Below are 17488 nucleotides of genomic sequence, written 5' to 3' on the forward strand. Positions count from 1 at the left end.
TCGATCGATTTGGAGAAAATTTTTAAAAATTCGTTTTTTTTTAGACAAGGGGTACCCCTTGGATAATTTTCGAAAATCTTAACAAAAAAAAAAAATTTGTAATTTTTTTCGCTGAATGGATAGGCATGTTCACTGTGATCTCATATCCGTAAACCAAAACTTCAGGACTTTGATCGGAAAATATCTGCTTTCGAATGAAAAACAAAAATTCGATTGCAAATAATTCAGCAACCCGAACTCCTACAAACTTTTGGTTTTCAGTTATGAATAGAGTCTAAGGAGTACTTTCTTTTTATATTTCATTCGATCGATTTGGGGAAAATTTTTAAAAAATCGTTTTTTTTAGACAAGGGGTACGTACCCCTTGGATAATTTTCGAAAATCTTAAAAAAATAAATTTGTAATTTTTTTCGCTGAGTGGATAGGCATGTTCATTGTGATCTCATATCTGCAACCAAAACATGTTTCGGGACTTTGATCCAAAAATATCTGCTTCCGAATAAAAAAAAAAAATCGATTGCAAATAATTCAGCAATCCGAACTCCTACAAACTTTTGGTTTTCAGTTATGAATAGAGTCTAAAAAGTACTTTTTTTGATATCTCATTCGATTGATTTGGAGAAAATTTTAAAAATTTCGTTTTTTTTATACAAGGGGTACCCATTGTATAATTTTCGAAAATCTTAAAAAGAAATCATTGATTAATATTGCTTAAAGAGACATTTCTTTTGGTGTCTCACTCGATGGATTTGCAGGGAATTTTTGAAAAATGGGATTTTATGTCGAAAATCCTTCAAAAACAGATTTGTACCTTGTGCATTTTAAGTAGAAGTTTTTGGTGGCATGAAACGAAAAATAAGGAGGGGGCTAAATATTTAACTCAATTAACACACGGCCTAAAGTGAAAAAATGTCGAAAGCTTTTTTTTTGAAAATCCAAATCGGAGTAGTATTGCAAAAATCGTTGAGTATCATTCGAGTATCTGGCTGCTTTAAAAAATAAAACAAATAAAGTTTTGAATAATTGTATTTTTATTGGTTTAATTTGTATATGTACGCGTGTGTGTGTTTTACATTTATTTATTTATATAAATACTATACATAATTTTTTTTTATATTATTTATTTCAATTTACTGAAAATATTCAATTAATTTTTAATTTTAATCTCCTTTTAATCCACCATTCTATCAAATTTAATTATATTTTCTTTTTTTTATATTTATTTAGATTTCCTTGTACAATATATAAATTAGAATATAAATCAATGTTGTATATATTATGAAGTTTACTTATCTTATATATTTTTTATAAAAAATAAAAGTGCCACTTAGAATGAAAACAAAAAAATATATATATATTATAATATAACAGAAAAAAGCACGCAATGCAATACAAATGTGTGTGTGTGTTATTTTTTGAGTGATTTTTTTGTATTTATTTATTTTCTAGATTCTAGACAAGCAGTCTAAGCTTGGCAAAAATCCTACTGAACAAGAACATTTCGTTAAGATCTATTGAAAATCGTTAAGGAAAAGGGATGTTAATCGAGAAAAAATTAAACAGAAAAGAATTCGAAAAACAAAACCAGAATTACATCGGAGTTAGATAATTTTTAGAATAAGAAACATCAAATTACAAACGAACAATTGCACAAGTAAAATAGTAAATTTAATATATTTTTTTTATATAATAACCATATTAACCTAATACATAGTACGACACAATAGTTGTAGTTTATTTTAGTTATTCTGTTAATAAAATTTAGCAACAGAATCGTTTTCGTTTGGAATAAATTTTCTTATAAAAGAAAAGGTAAAACAATAAAATTGTTTTAAAAAATTCGCATTTCAGTTCTCTTGTCTGCGTAGTCTTTTATTATTTTTTAAAATTTATTTTATTTAAGTGCTAACTGCTTACCAATGCAAAATAAAATTTTGTATAAAAGAAAGAAATGTGTATTTTTGTAGTTTATTTTTTTATTATTTTTACCTTAAACTTGGAAGTAAATTTTTATATTTATAGTTGAAAAGTGTCACACAATTGTATTTTATTTTTTGTTTAATGTATTTTTCTTTTTTTATTTAATGTTGACTTTATGTTGAAAATTTTTTGTTTGGTTTTGTTTTTTTTTTTGTTTATTTTAATTTGTTATTGAAAAAATAAATTTGTAAAAAAATAAAATGACAGTGTTACTTTTAACAGCAACTGCCTCCAGCTGGACCACCCTGACTGCCAGAGCCAGGCAAAGCCGGATTTGTCGGGGAATGTTGCTGTCCAATTTTGATTCCATTTGCCTAAGATCAAGATTGAAACAATTATTTATGTTATTGAAAGGAAAAGAATAAGCAATTAAATACAAACCTCGTTGTTGATGTCAAAGACACCTTCTTGAATTTTTTCATAAATCTCCTTGGCGGTGTTAATGAAAGCTTCTTCAACATTGGCAGCAGTTCTAGCTGATGTCTCCATGAATACAAGTCCGTGTTCACGAGCAAAAGCTTCGCCTTCTTCTTTTTTCACTTCTCTCCGTGAATCCAAATCACTGTAATAGAAATATAATTTTATTTTTGAACAAACAATTTCAGAAATAAACAATTAAAAATAAATTCGTAGCACGACATTGACACCCCATGAAGGCGCAAAGCCTAACGACTAATAACTGTCAAACATATTTATGTGCGTATAATTAATTTGAACTAAGACTTGCACTTTTTAATGGCAATGATATTTTTGGAAGCTTTGTCAATTTCTCTCAAGAGTAACACAAAAAAAAATGTTTTTTTTAGGTGGTGAAGGCTGGGATACAAACTCAGTGTCATAGTCCATCGCACTAACCATTGGAGCCCGGGGTATATGTATAGTATATAGATAAGATTTATTTATAAATGTACGTGGCGACACCTAGCGACAGAAGTAAGGAACTTTCATGGTTCAGTGTAGTAAGTTAAGCATCCTGAATCTTTAATTTATTTGCGGTAGACGAATTCTAAATATGTATAAGAATAGTTGACAAAGTTTTGTGTACTGGAATTGGTGGTTTTCTTTGCATAAGAAGCACGTGATGAATTTAATAAATTTATTGGGGTAAACTTCCCTTAGTTGAAAGATTTCTAGCTTATTTCGTGACTCGAGGGATCTCAACCTGAAAGCCGATGATGTAATGAGGAAGCCTGGCTGATACTTCGTTATCGTTCAAACGGTATTACATATTACGATAATCATTTTATTTCAACGATACTCGTTAATCTTTACGACTCTTATTTGCCTATGTTTGACTTTCGTTTTTTTAAGCTGTAATAATATTGTTGTGCCTGCCGTTTGAATGCATGTGAGCCTAAAAAAAAATTTGTTCGGTTTAGTTTGGCCATATGACTTTCTCGTTTTACATAATCGCTCTTTGTAGTAACTATCGTTTACTTAATTGTAGTTTGCTTGCCGTTCGTTTCGAATTATGTAATAGACCACTGTTGTGCTGGGTAATGGCAAACAATCAGCATCCTTCTTGCCACTAAACACACCATTACTATGTCAATCTCACGCAGATATTTGACCAGGAAAGATTCAGACTAGGTATGTTGCGGATGTGGATTTTTTCACATCCGGGGATGCGAATTCGGATGGGGATTTTTGAAAGTTAACATTTGCAGATGCGGATGTTTAAGATCTTATATAAAAATGAATATAAATGAGTTAAAATTATCAGCCCTATTGTGAGTTTCCCGTGGAATGTTTTCCGCTATCATGAGTTTCACCCGAAGGGAATTTACATTTTCCGCTAAACTAGTTTCTTGTTTGCCACCAAAATTTAAGTGAGAGAAGAGCTGTCGAATACCTCACAAGTTACCTGAAAAAAAGTTTAAAATACAGGGAGATGTCCGAACGTGAACAACTTTTCGCCCGGAATTCACAATAGGGGAAAAGTGAAATTCCGCGTGGAATCTTGTTCACGTGAAATTCACAATAGGGCTGAATGATATAGTTATTAATAACATTTTTAATATTTGTATTTAATAAGAGAAATTGCACCTATTGCATTAGACTCATTAAATAATAATACCGCAACCTTCTCTGCATCAATTTTGAAATGAGATAATTTGCGAAATTATTTCATTTGGGCCATTTGCCAGACGAACTCTTAATTGGGTTGATAACAAACCGAAGGATCGTTCTTTAGATCGTATTACATTTCTAATTGATTTTTACTATCAACTAGTTAAAAAAAAAATCTTCTTTTAAAATATCCATAGCTTATGCCATCGAATCGGACTAATTCGCGATAATTTGTTCGCTGAGCAAGTTAAAAACATACGATCTATCATTGTTTACTATCGAACAAAAATTACCAAAACAGCCTCTTATTCCTTACTATATAAAGAACTCGAGAAAAAACTTTCTTAACTATTTCGGATTCTTTGCTTGAGCTCTAATTTTCTTTATTTGGTTTATTTAAAAAGTGCATTCCATCTTCAAAAATATATACATATAACCTCTCAGGCGTCATAATTTCTACATACTTTTCCCAAAACAGATTTCTTAATTTTTAGAGGTTTAGTTGAATATGATGATGTAATTGCAAATAAGAAATTGATAAACTTATTTAAAAATGAAAACCTGTTGTTGTAAACTAACGATAGAAAAGATATCTTCACACTAATACAGAATTTATTGTTGATTCATTTCAAGTTTAATCTGTTCAACAAATAAAACCATTAACTATATGATGTGAATGAAAATAATTTAAATCAATAATTTTTCGGAACATGATTCATAAAAGAAAAACAAATAAAAATTGGATTGTTATTGTAAAGATACACTCACCTCTTATTACCAATCAGCATAATGACCATATTTGAATTCGAATGTTGCCTGGCATCTTCCAACCAAGTTGTCAAGTGATTAAATGTCTCGCGTCTTGTGATATCATAGACAAGCAATGCACCGGCAGCTCCACGATAATACGAACGTGTGATCGATCTTTAAAACAATAACAAAAAAAAATTAAAATCAGAAAATGAACAAAGATGTAGATTTTTAAAACATATATGGGCGAAAAATGTATTTTGCTTTCACGACAATGAAAATATTTCCTCACCTAAATGCTTCTTGTCCAGCAGTATCCCAAATTTGTAATTTGATTTGTTTGCCATCGATTGTTATCATTCTTGCTCCAAATTCAACACCAATAGTCAGATCATGAACGGGCTGGAATCGCTTGTCGGTGAACTGCAATAACAGGCATGATTTGCCAACACCTATGGGAGGAAAAATATACAAAGTTAGAGAATTAATCAATTTGCATACAAAACTGATGGCAAACAAGGAAAAAAGAATTTGTTTTTAACTGAATTCAATACCCTATCTAACCCGCAACACGAATCTATATTTTTAAAAAAGGTAAACCGAATATAAAGTGTTCAATATACACGTTGATTTAAAGATAAAAAGGTAATGTAATAGATGCATTTGCTTGATTAAGCATTTTCATTTTGAAAGCAGGGATAAGGAATGAATCAAATAATTTCATTCCTAAAAAAAGGGATTCGCTGGACCAGCCTTTGAGAGTTAAAAATAATATACTGTACAAAAAGAGACTGCTTCGGTATATAAATCGTTATGCTTTTTGGTTGAGGCCGATATCTATTTGTGACTGTAATCTAAATCTTAAGTAAGAATACAAAATCAATAAATCTAGAGAAACTAGCATTACGATGATGGAGAAATAAAAAAAAAAAAAGTATCGTCATGACGTCCGTCAGTTTGTACAAATAGCTACAGCATAAATAGGTGGACGGATTCTCTTGAAAATTGGTACGAATGATTTTTTCGTAGTTTCCAAAGTTTTTTTTTTTGTTTTGTACACTTTAGAAAGTGTACCTCCCATACAAATTTTTGAGTTATTGAAAACGGCTCTAACGATTTGATTAATTTCAATATACATAATGCAAAACAAAACTTAGATTTTCTCAAAAAATGCGGATAATAGAAATATGGTGCATATTTCGGTTTTGATGTCGGCTCTTCCCCTAAATCGTTAATTTTGTTCAAAACTTATAATATGGACGATTTTCTAAATATTTAAAGTGAATGGTTGGTTATTGGTTTACTAATATAAAATTAGTTTGAACTACAAGAGCAAGTTTGTGCGACCCAGTCGTTTCAATTGGATAAGCAAGAGCGTAGGAGTTTTAGTTACTAAACAGCACCGTTATTTTATTTGTTACCCTCCCTTTATCGGAATCTTGATAGCAATGTCTTTAAGCATCATAATTTTGAAGTTTTATTGTTCATAATTGAATCATTTATTTTCAAAACATGATAAGTCCACTTTTTTTCAAAATTCGTTTTTTTGACTAAATTTGTACTCCAGGGATAACCACGTCTGTCTTCAAAATATGAAGTATCTACTCCAACTATATCAGATTTTACAGCTACGCGAAATATTTTTTTAGTATCAAAAACAGAATAAGTCCCGGACTTATCATCTTTTGAAAATAAACAACAGCTTCTTTTTGTGTAAATGCTATATTCGACTAATGATTGAAAATCTTAAGTTTAAAGCTACTTTAAAGTTAAATAGGTAGTCCGAACATTGTATTTTAATCTGAAGTACAATTTTTTGATAGACTGGGGCTAAAAGCAAAATTGTATATCCATTTTAAAACTAATTTCATATCCGTTTATTTTCAAAGTATGATAAGTCCAAAAGCGTTTTTATTTTTTATCTTTTGAACTATCGCTCCAAAAATTAAAAACGAAACGGTATTTTGTAGCTAGGCAAGAGTTCTACAGAATATATTTTTTATAAATTTTGCTACGCATATCAAAAGAAAATAGAACGTTTTAAAAATCATGGACTTATCATGTTTTGCAAATAAATGATTCAATTTGTGATAGTGTGAATAACAATATTTTATGTTTGCTCCTAAATTGGCAAATACCTATCAAAACTATTTTCTTATCATCATTTTTGTCAGCTTGACATATTTTCATGGGGTATTGTTATCTGAAAATTGTCTTTTGAAAAATAATAATTACAAAATGACAGCATTTATTTTCTGTGGGAATAAGCAGAATCAGTAGTAAACCCTTAAACAACATTTCTTGAAAAGACTCGTATCTCAATTCTCTAAACATGTCATTATTATTACGCGTTTATTTGTTTTTTATCACCAGGGAACGGATTTTCATTTACATTATTTATTTACTTTTATTTTTAAATTTTTTTTTTCAAAGGACACCAATTGGGCAAGTGTTTTCCTTTTTAAAGAATATCATCGAAAATGAATTATTAAAAATTCACTACTGTTTTCAACTTTAATCTGTAATTAATGGCGACATCAACTCCAGACTTTCCGAAAGTGAATAAGTGAATAATTTTAAATCGGGTAGTTAAATTGGTAGTTCAATACTGTCATAATTAAATGTCAAGCTATTTTTATTTATTTATTTTAGTTATAATTTATTTTTTTTGCCGTTTATTTGATTTTCATTTGCCTTTTTTGAATATTGTAGGTGATACAAATCGTTTCCCTGTTGATTACAATATAAAAGCATCATAAGACCTGGAGTCTTATGGTGCTGGATTTTAGTGATACCATGAATTGGCGAATGCCTGTCGTTACCATTTACCAATTATATTTGACAACTTGATAAATTTCAATGAGGTAGCTATTTGTTATCTGAGTAAGTAACTGTGTACCAGTACCTATTTGTTATTTGATGAATTCAGTTGATGAGGGTATGAATACAATTAGTACGAGGGTTCATTGATATCTTGAAGCCTTAGTTTATGTGGGAGTAAACAGAATTACTAATGAACCCTAAAATAACTATTATTGAAGTGATTACTATCTCGATTCCCTAAATAAGCCGATATTATAAGGCGTTGATTAGTTATCACTTCTTATCTAGTAGTATCGACTTGACACATGTTCCTTGCTTGACATCATAAATTTGTCCATTTCATTTATGAAAAAAGTATAGATCACGTATTTCACAACGGCCAATTTCTTAACACGAGTACTAAAAAAGATTAATATCCGGTCTAGCTAGACCAGGTCCTAGCACTTGTACTCGATCCTAACGAAAAGTTAGTACCTGAGCATTTCTTCACATTTCTTTGGCTCCGGGTACAAAGGTGTTTAGTCAGATAATGTAGTTTTGAGGGAAATGAAATTGAAGTTTCAATTTTTGTTTGTAAATTTGAATATTATTATTTTTAAAAAGTAATGATGCAGAAACATCATTTATAAGATCTATTTTAATATCCATATGCTGTTGACCAGAAAATGACCGTTTTAAAAAAAAAATGTGTTGACTTAACACTTTAGAGCCATTTAGTCTTCAAAAATTAACTTGGTCTAAAGGTGTTAAGTCAAGAAAAATCTTTGTTTACATTAATAACAAGGTTTAATTTATAAAAGAAAGTTAATCCTGTAGAAAAATTGCTTTTCGTTTTTTTTCTTCCTCTTGACTTAACGCTTAAGGATCAATTTTTTTATTTAAAAATTAAAAATGAATGCAAAAACAAAGGAGTTAAGTCAACTTACGCCCTTAGTACCATACAATTTAAAAAAAATTTGACTTAAACCCTTTGTATCGAACCATTTCTAACGGAAGGAGATACGCTAGAGCTATGGCGATAGGACCAAACGAAAGAGAAAAAAAAAACTGACTGAAGTCCAATAAAAATCCGAAAATCGATTTTTTTGACTTAACCCCTTTGTACCCGGCATCAAAGATTTATAGGACCTGATCTAAGTTCACAACGCAGTCCTAAGAATTAAGTCGTATAAAACTGGTCAACTGTCATTTTGACAATATTTTAATGTTTTAAATTATATTATTTTGATAATTCAGCAAATTTAACAAAACAAAATAGACAAAAAAAACGTTAAAATTTGTTGAAATAATCATTTAGAAATGTTGAAAATATTTATTTAATGTGATTACTTTGCTCAAAATCACTGTAGACTTTGTAATCATATTTCTGTATTTAACAATCATAGAGAAAATATTAAATATTTTCAGCTTATATTTTCATTCTTAATAAAACTATTGTTCAATCAAGTTCTTCCAAATCAAGCTAAGTTTTATTTCTAGAACCTTTTGGACTTCCGATTAAATTATCTTTTAACAAGAAAATAATTTAAAAAAAAATTATAATGACGCTTAAGAAGGCCTAACAACAAAAAATGAAAACAAAAAATGTTAAAATTTAAGTTCTATCAAGAAGTGTTACCATCAAAAATGCGATGTCATGATCTATTAACTACGAGGGTTGCCTGCCGGAAGAAGAATCATATTAAGTTAGCAAATAAAAAAAGATAGTTTACGTATTAAATGTTTGTACTTGTATATTTCAATAAAAATAATAGTTTTAAAAGCGCAGTCTTTTTTTTTGTGATTATGTCTCATAAAAGTCATCGGTGCGAGTCGCGTTATTAACTATAACTTGAAGAAGTAAAATTCGCCGACTTTTTGTTAAAAAAAGTCTACCCACAATTTTTTTTAATTGCGGGACAGATGTCGTTTTCCATTTGTGTATCAAAAATTAAATCCATTTTCTTAAAAAAATACAAAATGCACAATTTCGACAAAAAATAAAATACCTACCAAAATCAGAATACAAATCAATAAAAGCAAAAAGTATCTATTTGAAATGACACCAAATCTCAAAACTGCTAATTAAATTTTAAAATAAATGCAAAAAATCCAACTAAATCAAGTAGTATCGTCGCTAGACTGTCGATTTTTAGGTTCTAACTTTTAGAAAGTCCTAAGCTAAAATAGCTACCAATTTGACAGTACTAGGGCTTAGTACTTGTGTGAAGAAATCACTGGGTACCGATTTGATTACTACGGCCATTCCAAAGTAACGGAGAAGACATATTGACCTTGTTTCCAGTTTATCTCGTTGAAGAAGCAATCTTTTTTTCTTGAAACTTGGTAGGCTCATGATAAAGTTGATGTTCTAGAAGTTTCACTAAAAACTAACTAAACGTAGCCAAATTATTCACAGATGAAGCGGTAACGGAGAAGACGCGTACAAATCTTCTCCGTTACCGTCTTTGTCTGTTAATAATTCAGCTATTTTGAATTAGTTTTTCTGGAAACTTCTTTAACTTTATAATGAGCCCTTAAGACCTACCAAGTTTCAAAAAAAAAGATTGCTTCTTCTACGAGATACACTGGATAATAAGCGTGAAAATGTCCTAAAAATGCAAATGGAATGGCCGACTAACGATTGGTATAATAACCAGGTACTAGCTGATTTTGAGGAACTAGCTAGTACCGAGTCCTAACTAGTACTCGGTCCTAAATTGAAAGTTCTAGGGCTTAGTACTTGAGTGAAGAAATGAGTTGATACCGATTTAAATACTAACTTTAGGACTAGGACCGGTAATAGCGCTAGGACTCTGTGAAAAAATCGGCCGTAACATAATCTATTGGAATTAAATGCAATAATTAACCAACTTAAGCTTCTTCTAATGACCAAATCTAAGTCCCATCGGGACGCACGAGTAATCTTATATATAAAAGAGAGTTCGTTTAGTGTGTGTGGCCGATAAACTCGCGTTTGGCTGGTTCGATTTTGGTAAATTTTTTTTTGTTTGAAAGGTATTAATATGTAGATGGTTTGTATCAAAAAATAATAATACCCTTTCTCGCATCTTTACATAGCTGTCAATTTGTACGAGTAAAAAAACACAATCTTTTTAAAAATTTTTACTAAGCTTGATTTGTAAAGCTTTCAAAATAATTAAAAAAGCCTGATTTTGAGTGAAACAAATAATTATTCGTCTTGTGACGAATCTCTCAATCTCTGATCTTCATTGAGGACACGTGTTTGATTATTGCGAGTAAAGCATTCGCACAGTTAGGATTGGTTGTTCCAAATCGTGCAGACCAAGATGTTCTTGATCAGAAATACTACGCGAAAGGCAATAAAATTACGTTGAATAAATTAAAAATATGTGCGTGCCGAAGTTAAACTATCAACAAAAGTATGTGTATGACACCATTATGCAAGGTGTCAGCAATCAGAGTTATGGTTTGTATCTATTATATATATTTCTCCTGTGCGTTTGTTTGTGACCCTACTCCTTCTAAACGACTAGGCAGATTTTTCTGAAATTCTGTGTGAAATGTATGAGAAAAGGTCCATCCGAGACAGGTTTTGTTTTATAATTGGACCCAATAGGTGCCGCTAATGTCAAGTTATAGGCAAATTCCATATTTGGGGTCGAATAACTGGACAGATTTTTGTGAAATTTTGTGTATGTGATAAGGTCTATCCGTTACAGGTTTGGTTTTATAACTTGATCAGGTAGGTGGCGCTGTTTTCAAGTAATAGGCAAATTCCATAGGTTAGGTCAATGATTGGACAGATTTTTGTGAACTTTTATTTTGACAAGTTTTATTTTATGATTGGACCCAGCAGTTGGCACTGTTGTCAAGTTTTAAGAAAATTGCATATTTTGAACGAGCTACTGGACAGATTTTTGTGAAATTTTTTGTGTCTGATAAAATTCATTCGAAACATGTTTTGTTTCATAAATTGGACCCGGTAGGTGGCGCTGTTGCCGAAGTATGTATAGACAAATTTCATATTTGGAGTCCGAAAGACTTGACAGATTTTTGTGAAAGTTCGTTTATGTGATAAGGTCCATCCATGTTTTGTAAATTGAAATTGTATGCGGTAGGTGGCTATGTTGTCAAATTATAGGCAAATATTCCATATTTGGAGTTCGAAAGACTGGACGCTGTTGTCAAGTTATAGTTTGATTCCATATTTGGAGTCCGAACGGTTGTATAGACTTTTATGAATTTTTTTGCGTTTGATAAGGTTCATTCGAGACAGGTTTTGTTTTATAGTTATACCTGGTACGTGGCGCTGCTGTTAAGTTATGAGCAAATACAATATTTGGGGTTCAAAGAGCTCATATTCAAGGCTAATAAAAACAAACATGATTTAACTCTTTAAAATGTTATTTCCTCAAATAAAATTGTTTACCACTAAGCTATCTCACAGTTGAAAACTGGTATGATAAACTGAAACTTAAAATTTGTTTAAGTTGTTTTAACTACCAATTATTAATACGATTTCAGCATTAATTTAAAATGATTTAATTTTTTTAAGAAAATATTTTAATATTTAGACGTTTGCATATAATTAAGTTGGTTTTTTACATTTTACAAAAAAAAAGATCGCTAATTTTTGAATTTCCTAAATAGCCAAAAAATATCAAATTTTAGTAGCGATTGCAAGTCATTGAAAGGAGTTCGAGATACATAAGATTTTATTTTTAAAAACATTTTTTTACTATTTGACGCAAAAAACCCGTTCTAATAACAGAAAAAAACAGTGGCATGCATACAACATACATATCGCCTGGGAAAGCAAAATTATTGTAACTCCATAGGATCTGTTAAGGACATAGCACCATTTTGCTTTCCGCTGATGATTTATGTGGTTATACCTTAATCATAATATTAATGAAACTTCGTACACATTCCAATTAAAATTATAATAGCTTTTTTTGCTTTTGTTAATACTTTATACAATTTTATGTTTGTGCTCCACATATCAAGTTGTGGCCCGATTTTTTTGTGTTGGAAAAGGTTAACACATTAAAAAGCAAAAAATTGGAAATAAATATTAAAAAATGCGGAACGAAATCTGCCGGGTCAGCTAGTATTTTAATATTTTTGAACTATTCCGACCAGGCAATATTTTCCAATCTTAAATGGAGTTTTACTATTGGTTTTTAGGGGCGTCGATGTAGTAAATGTACCTAATGTAGTTGATGAAGTCGAGAAACAGCCCCTTTGATCCCAGATAAGTCATCCAAAGAAAAGTTGCACCCTTAAAATACCACTCCGAGCTTTCAGGCAGTGGTCATTCAAACGACATACATTTTCATTGAAAACAAAAAAAAATTCAAGTGAAAGCCAAGTCAAGTAAAACAAAAAAAAAGAAATCCCAAACAAAAAACCAAACCAACCATGACTCGAGTGAGTTTATTTTTCTCATGATCATTTTGCAAAACAAAAAAAAATACTGAAAATGAAAAATGTGCTGAAATCAACTGAATTTTCTGTTGTGATACGGAAACGTGACAGCTGTTTTTAGTTAGTCATCTAGTTTAGATTCGAGTAAAGTGAATTTTCTTTGCAAGACGACGACGACAAAAAACGGCAGGCGCAAAGGGCACACAACTTGAATTTTGTATAGATAATGGGGGTGTAGTAGGTACATAATCGTTTCAAGTGAAGTCAAGGCAAGGCAAGGAAAAGCATCCCCTAGCAATATCTAAAAAAAAATAAAGGGAAAAATCGATTTTTTCAATCGTCTGACGGAATATAAAAGTTATGACGACGATGACAATGAAGACCCAAACGACGACATTGTTTGTTGGATTTCCTTTATTCCTGTGGTGCTTATCTTTTTTTGCTACCAACTTACCAGTATCTCCAATGATGATGTATTTGAATAAATATGCGTAGGACATTTTTTCGAATTGAGTTTTCTTTGTTTCTTTTTACAGTCGACTTTAGTATATATCACAAATGAAAATTGTTATAAATTTTCACAGAGAGAGAGAGAGAGCAAAAAATTACACAAATTACGCACTACAAAATGAAATTTATAAATTTATTATAGTTGCAAAAGTTTTTTTCTTTTTCCACACGATGATGATGGTAAACAGCAGATTTTTTTCTTTTCTTTCCTAGTCAAGACAGAACAGCAACGATGAATATCTTTTTCTTTCTGTTTTTTTATTTTTTTTTTTTGGGTTTTTTTGAGGAGTTTGGGGGATCTTTTTTCTCGCTTATTTTTTCTTTTGTCATCGAAATGGCTTCATAAATTATAGGAAATTATATGTCAAAATTTTGGGGAATTATAACACTTTAAAGGAAATTTTTGTGGGTGACATCTGGGTGTGAAAAAAAGAGAAAAATTTTTTTATCAGATATAAGGGAATGTGGGGTAGAAAACAGCCAATAAAAGAAAGTAAATGCGTATATATCCCTACTAACAGTTTTGCTTCTATAATGCTTTACAGAAGCAACAATTGCATCTGTAAAGCTTTATAACACCAAAATTGTTTGTCGGGATTACTGATAAAAAAGAGGAAATGCTAATAATTTGTAGCTATTTTGTTATTTATTTTGACTATTGCGACCTGAAGAAGCTGAATATAATGCCATCCTGGTAAGATATGGTTATCTTTTGGATCCACGTCGAGTTCAATTTTGGAAAAAGTTTTATGGCGTTTTTTGCTATAAAAACGCTGTAGCCAACGTTTTTTTTGTCGTTGGCATGGGAGATTCTAAAAGACTTTTAAGACTACAACGACTTACATGAAAAAAAAAAAAACTGCCGAAAGCTTTTTTTGTATGAAACACATTCCAAACTGAATCGTTGACGTTCAGGTGTAGATTTTTTTCTTACAAAACCGCTGTCGGTGGTATTTTTTACCGTCAGTCGTCGTTGGTTTGGGAGAGCTTTTATGGTCTTCCCAAATCAACGCAAAAATTTGTAAGCCGTGGTTTTTATTCATGTGGATCTGGATCAATTTTACACGTAAAACAAAAACAACATGCGATCCTGCTTTCTATCGGGATCATTTTCATTGAACCAAAAATAAGTAGCTATTTGATAAGTAGATGGCTTTTGCACGTCGGTAGGGAGAAAAAATAAGAGTAACCCAACTAGCACAACAGCTTCTATAAATTGAGATCTCGCAGGTACTACTTTTTATACAGCTTGTATTGAGCTTGCTTCAGAATTTAATTGCTTGTAGAAGTTGAAACTTGTTTAACAACTTCTAATAAGTTGTTTAAATAGTCAGCTATTACATGAAGCCTCAAGAGGCGCGCCTCTTTTCAAAACTAATGAGTGCAAAAGAGAAAGAAGATAAAACAAAAAATTATCCGACCGGAGAGTCGTGGGCCAAAATTCTGAGACTCTTTTTTGACGTTTCTTTTTCCACTCTTTCTTTTTTCAACATTCCCTTTCATTTCTTTTTGCTTCTTGGTGTAATACAACAACAACAATACTTAAATCAAAAGAGAAATGTCAAATTTGAGTCTTTGACTCAAGAGGCATCATGTAATAGTACGCGCCTCACAGAATGATTATCAAAAGAAAATTCGAAAAAAGAGTCACGCCTCTTGAGGCTTCATGTAATAGCTGACATACTGTTAAAGAAACTTAAACGAAAAAAGATTGTTTTCGGAAAAGCCTGCTTAATGAATTTATAGAAGATTTACAGAAATTACCAAGTTTAGTATTTGATTTTTGGTTTTGATATTGAATAATCACTCCACTTAAAATAAAAATAATTTTAATAATTTTTTTTATTATTTTTGTTATTTTTTTCTTCGTTATTGAATAATCTAGCTCGGACACTTTTTGGTTTTGACATTGAATAATTTAGCTCAGACATTTTTTTGACATATCTGCTTTTTGAAGTGATTAAGATTTTGATTTCATTAATGAATATACTACACGGAGAAAAAATAAGGTATGAACCATCTTATTTCTGGTATATTTAACTTTAATGTAAAGTTTAAATAGGGATGACTCCCCAATAAAATTTAATTTACCTTACTTTTCTAGTAAATTTATAGCTTATGTTTAACTTTACAGTAAAGCCTTTTTTTGTATGAATTTCTAATAGAAATTACTAGAAAGTTAGGTACATATTTACCTTACTATAAAGCTGAAAATACTGATTTTTAAAGTAAATTGAACTTCTCTATGGAAGGTATATAATTTAGTTACAGATTGGATCAAACAAAGTCAATTTCATTGTTATTGATGACATTTTTCTAAATAAAATTGTATGCATTTACCTTACAAAAATTAAAATAAAAAAGGTGATTTTTGTAATTATTGAAAAGCATAACTATATAACACGTACTTAATCCTCAAAGCTATTTAGAAGTAAGTAACGTATTACCCTGTTATGTTTTTCAATAAAATTAGATAAATTATCTAGTTTATTATAATTTTTGTAAGGTGCAAACAAACAATTTTATTTAGGAAAATATCATCAATAAGAATGGAATTGACTTTATTTGATCCAATTTTTTTCATGAATTTTCAATTTTCTTCATGAATTAATTAGATTGAATGATGTTAATGCATATATGGATACATAATTATTTTAACACAAGAAAAAAATTTGCTATCCGTAATTACGGAGCCAATAACAACGCATAAAAGAACACAAAAAGTAATGAAAACATTTCACTTCCAAAAGAAAAACACAAAATGAGAAAAGAATTTTTTAGATTTTATTTCTTTATTAATTATTCCGCACCCGGACACCTAAAAGCTTTGACAAAAAAAAAATTTCCAAAACACATGGAAGACAAAATGGCAGACTTTTCAATGACAGCAATTAAGAGTTATTACTATGTATAAGGGGAAATTCCTGGAATTAGGTAATATTATGACCTTAGTGTAAGGTAAAACTTATTCATAGAATAGTTAAATTTGTAAAATATTGTAATGTTTTATTCCGGGTTCACAATAAAACTTATTTCGTTTATTTTAACTTCCACTTATCTTTCCGTTCAAATAAGAACACACTTTATTTCAAATCAATTTACTTTTATTATTCGCTCAAACAAACACACTTTTCAATCACTTTATTTACTACTAACAATTTCCAACACTTTATTTCACTTTGTACTGTACTCTTTCACATTCAAGATTAAACTGTATCCGGTCGGTGTCCACGCTGCCCTTTTATACCTGAAATTCGGAATTCGAGAATGTCTTCGAAGGTTCTCGTCTTTGCTTCTCGAAGCTTCCTTTCCAAGAGGGGGCGCTTCATACTTCCAGTCCAGTGGGATATTTTGGGATATTCAGCAGTCGAGGGAATTTCTTTGGATGCGTTCAGAGGGTAGTTTCTTAATTACTAAAGGTCCGTTCACATTTCTACCTTTACTGTAGCAGGTAGTGTGTTCAGACTATTATCTTAAAAGTAGTTCGGTAATTCATCGTTACATTGCCCCCCTCTTAGGATTGTTCGTCCCGAACAACTCCATTGCTTCTTTCACCATTATAACGATGTAAACGGTCACAATGAACTACCTTTAATTTGCCTCTTACCCCTCTCTGTATACGGTAAACCACGTCGTTGATTCTGGTTATTACTGTGTAAGGGCCTTCCCAGTTTTGTTGTAGCTTCGGTGATAGTCCCTTCTGTCGGTGGGGATTGTAAAACCAAACAAGTTCTCCTTCTTGAAACCCTGTTGCTGTCGCTCGTGCGTCATATCTTGTTTTCATCCTGTCACTAGACGATTTTATATTTGTCCTTGTCCGTTGTTGAATGTCAGCCAGTGTTTCTTTCAGGTTTTCTACGTACTCATCCATTTCATGAGGCTCGTTTGGAACACATCCAAATTTTATCTCACTTGGCAGGCGTATTGTTGAGCCAAATAGGACTTCCGATGGTGTATGTCCAGT

At 30.9% G+C, this 17488-nt stretch overlaps 1 protein-coding gene across 1 annotated transcript; it reads right to left on the bottom strand.

Annotated features, from left to right (window-relative positions):
- Nucleotides 1-2117: 2117 nt before the first annotated feature.
- LOC129905617 (ras-related protein Rab-2A) lies at nucleotides 2118-13779 on the bottom strand. Its single transcript, XM_055981145.1, has 5 exons — nucleotides 13469-13779; nucleotides 5093-5252; nucleotides 4819-4974; nucleotides 2362-2542; nucleotides 2118-2294 (listed from the first exon to the last, which is right to left on the bottom strand). Exons 1-5 carry the CDS (start codon nucleotides 13512-13514, stop codon nucleotides 2196-2198), a joined length of 642 nt encoding a protein of 213 aa, XP_055837120.1. The 5' UTR covers nucleotides 13515-13779; the 3' UTR covers nucleotides 2118-2195.
- Nucleotides 13780-17488: the final 3709 nt, after the last annotated feature.

This window comes from Episyrphus balteatus, chromosome 1 (genome assembly GCF_945859705.1).
Source record: "Episyrphus balteatus chromosome 1, idEpiBalt1.1, whole genome shotgun sequence".
Lineage (NCBI taxonomy): Eukaryota > Metazoa > Arthropoda > Insecta > Diptera > Syrphidae > Episyrphus > Episyrphus balteatus.

Coding starts and splice junctions, on each gene's coding strand:
- LOC129905617 (XM_055981145.1), bottom strand. CDS start 13,514: ATGTCCTACGCATATTTATTCAAATACATCATCATTGGAGATACTG. Junction 5,253..13,468: donor CATCATCATTGGAGATACTG/GTAAGTTGGTAG, acceptor TTCCTCCCATAG/GTGTTGGCAAATCATGCCTG. Junction 2,295..2,361: donor TCTTTGACATCAACAACGAG/GTTTGTATTTAA, acceptor TCTTGATCTTAG/GCAAATGGAATCAAAATTGG.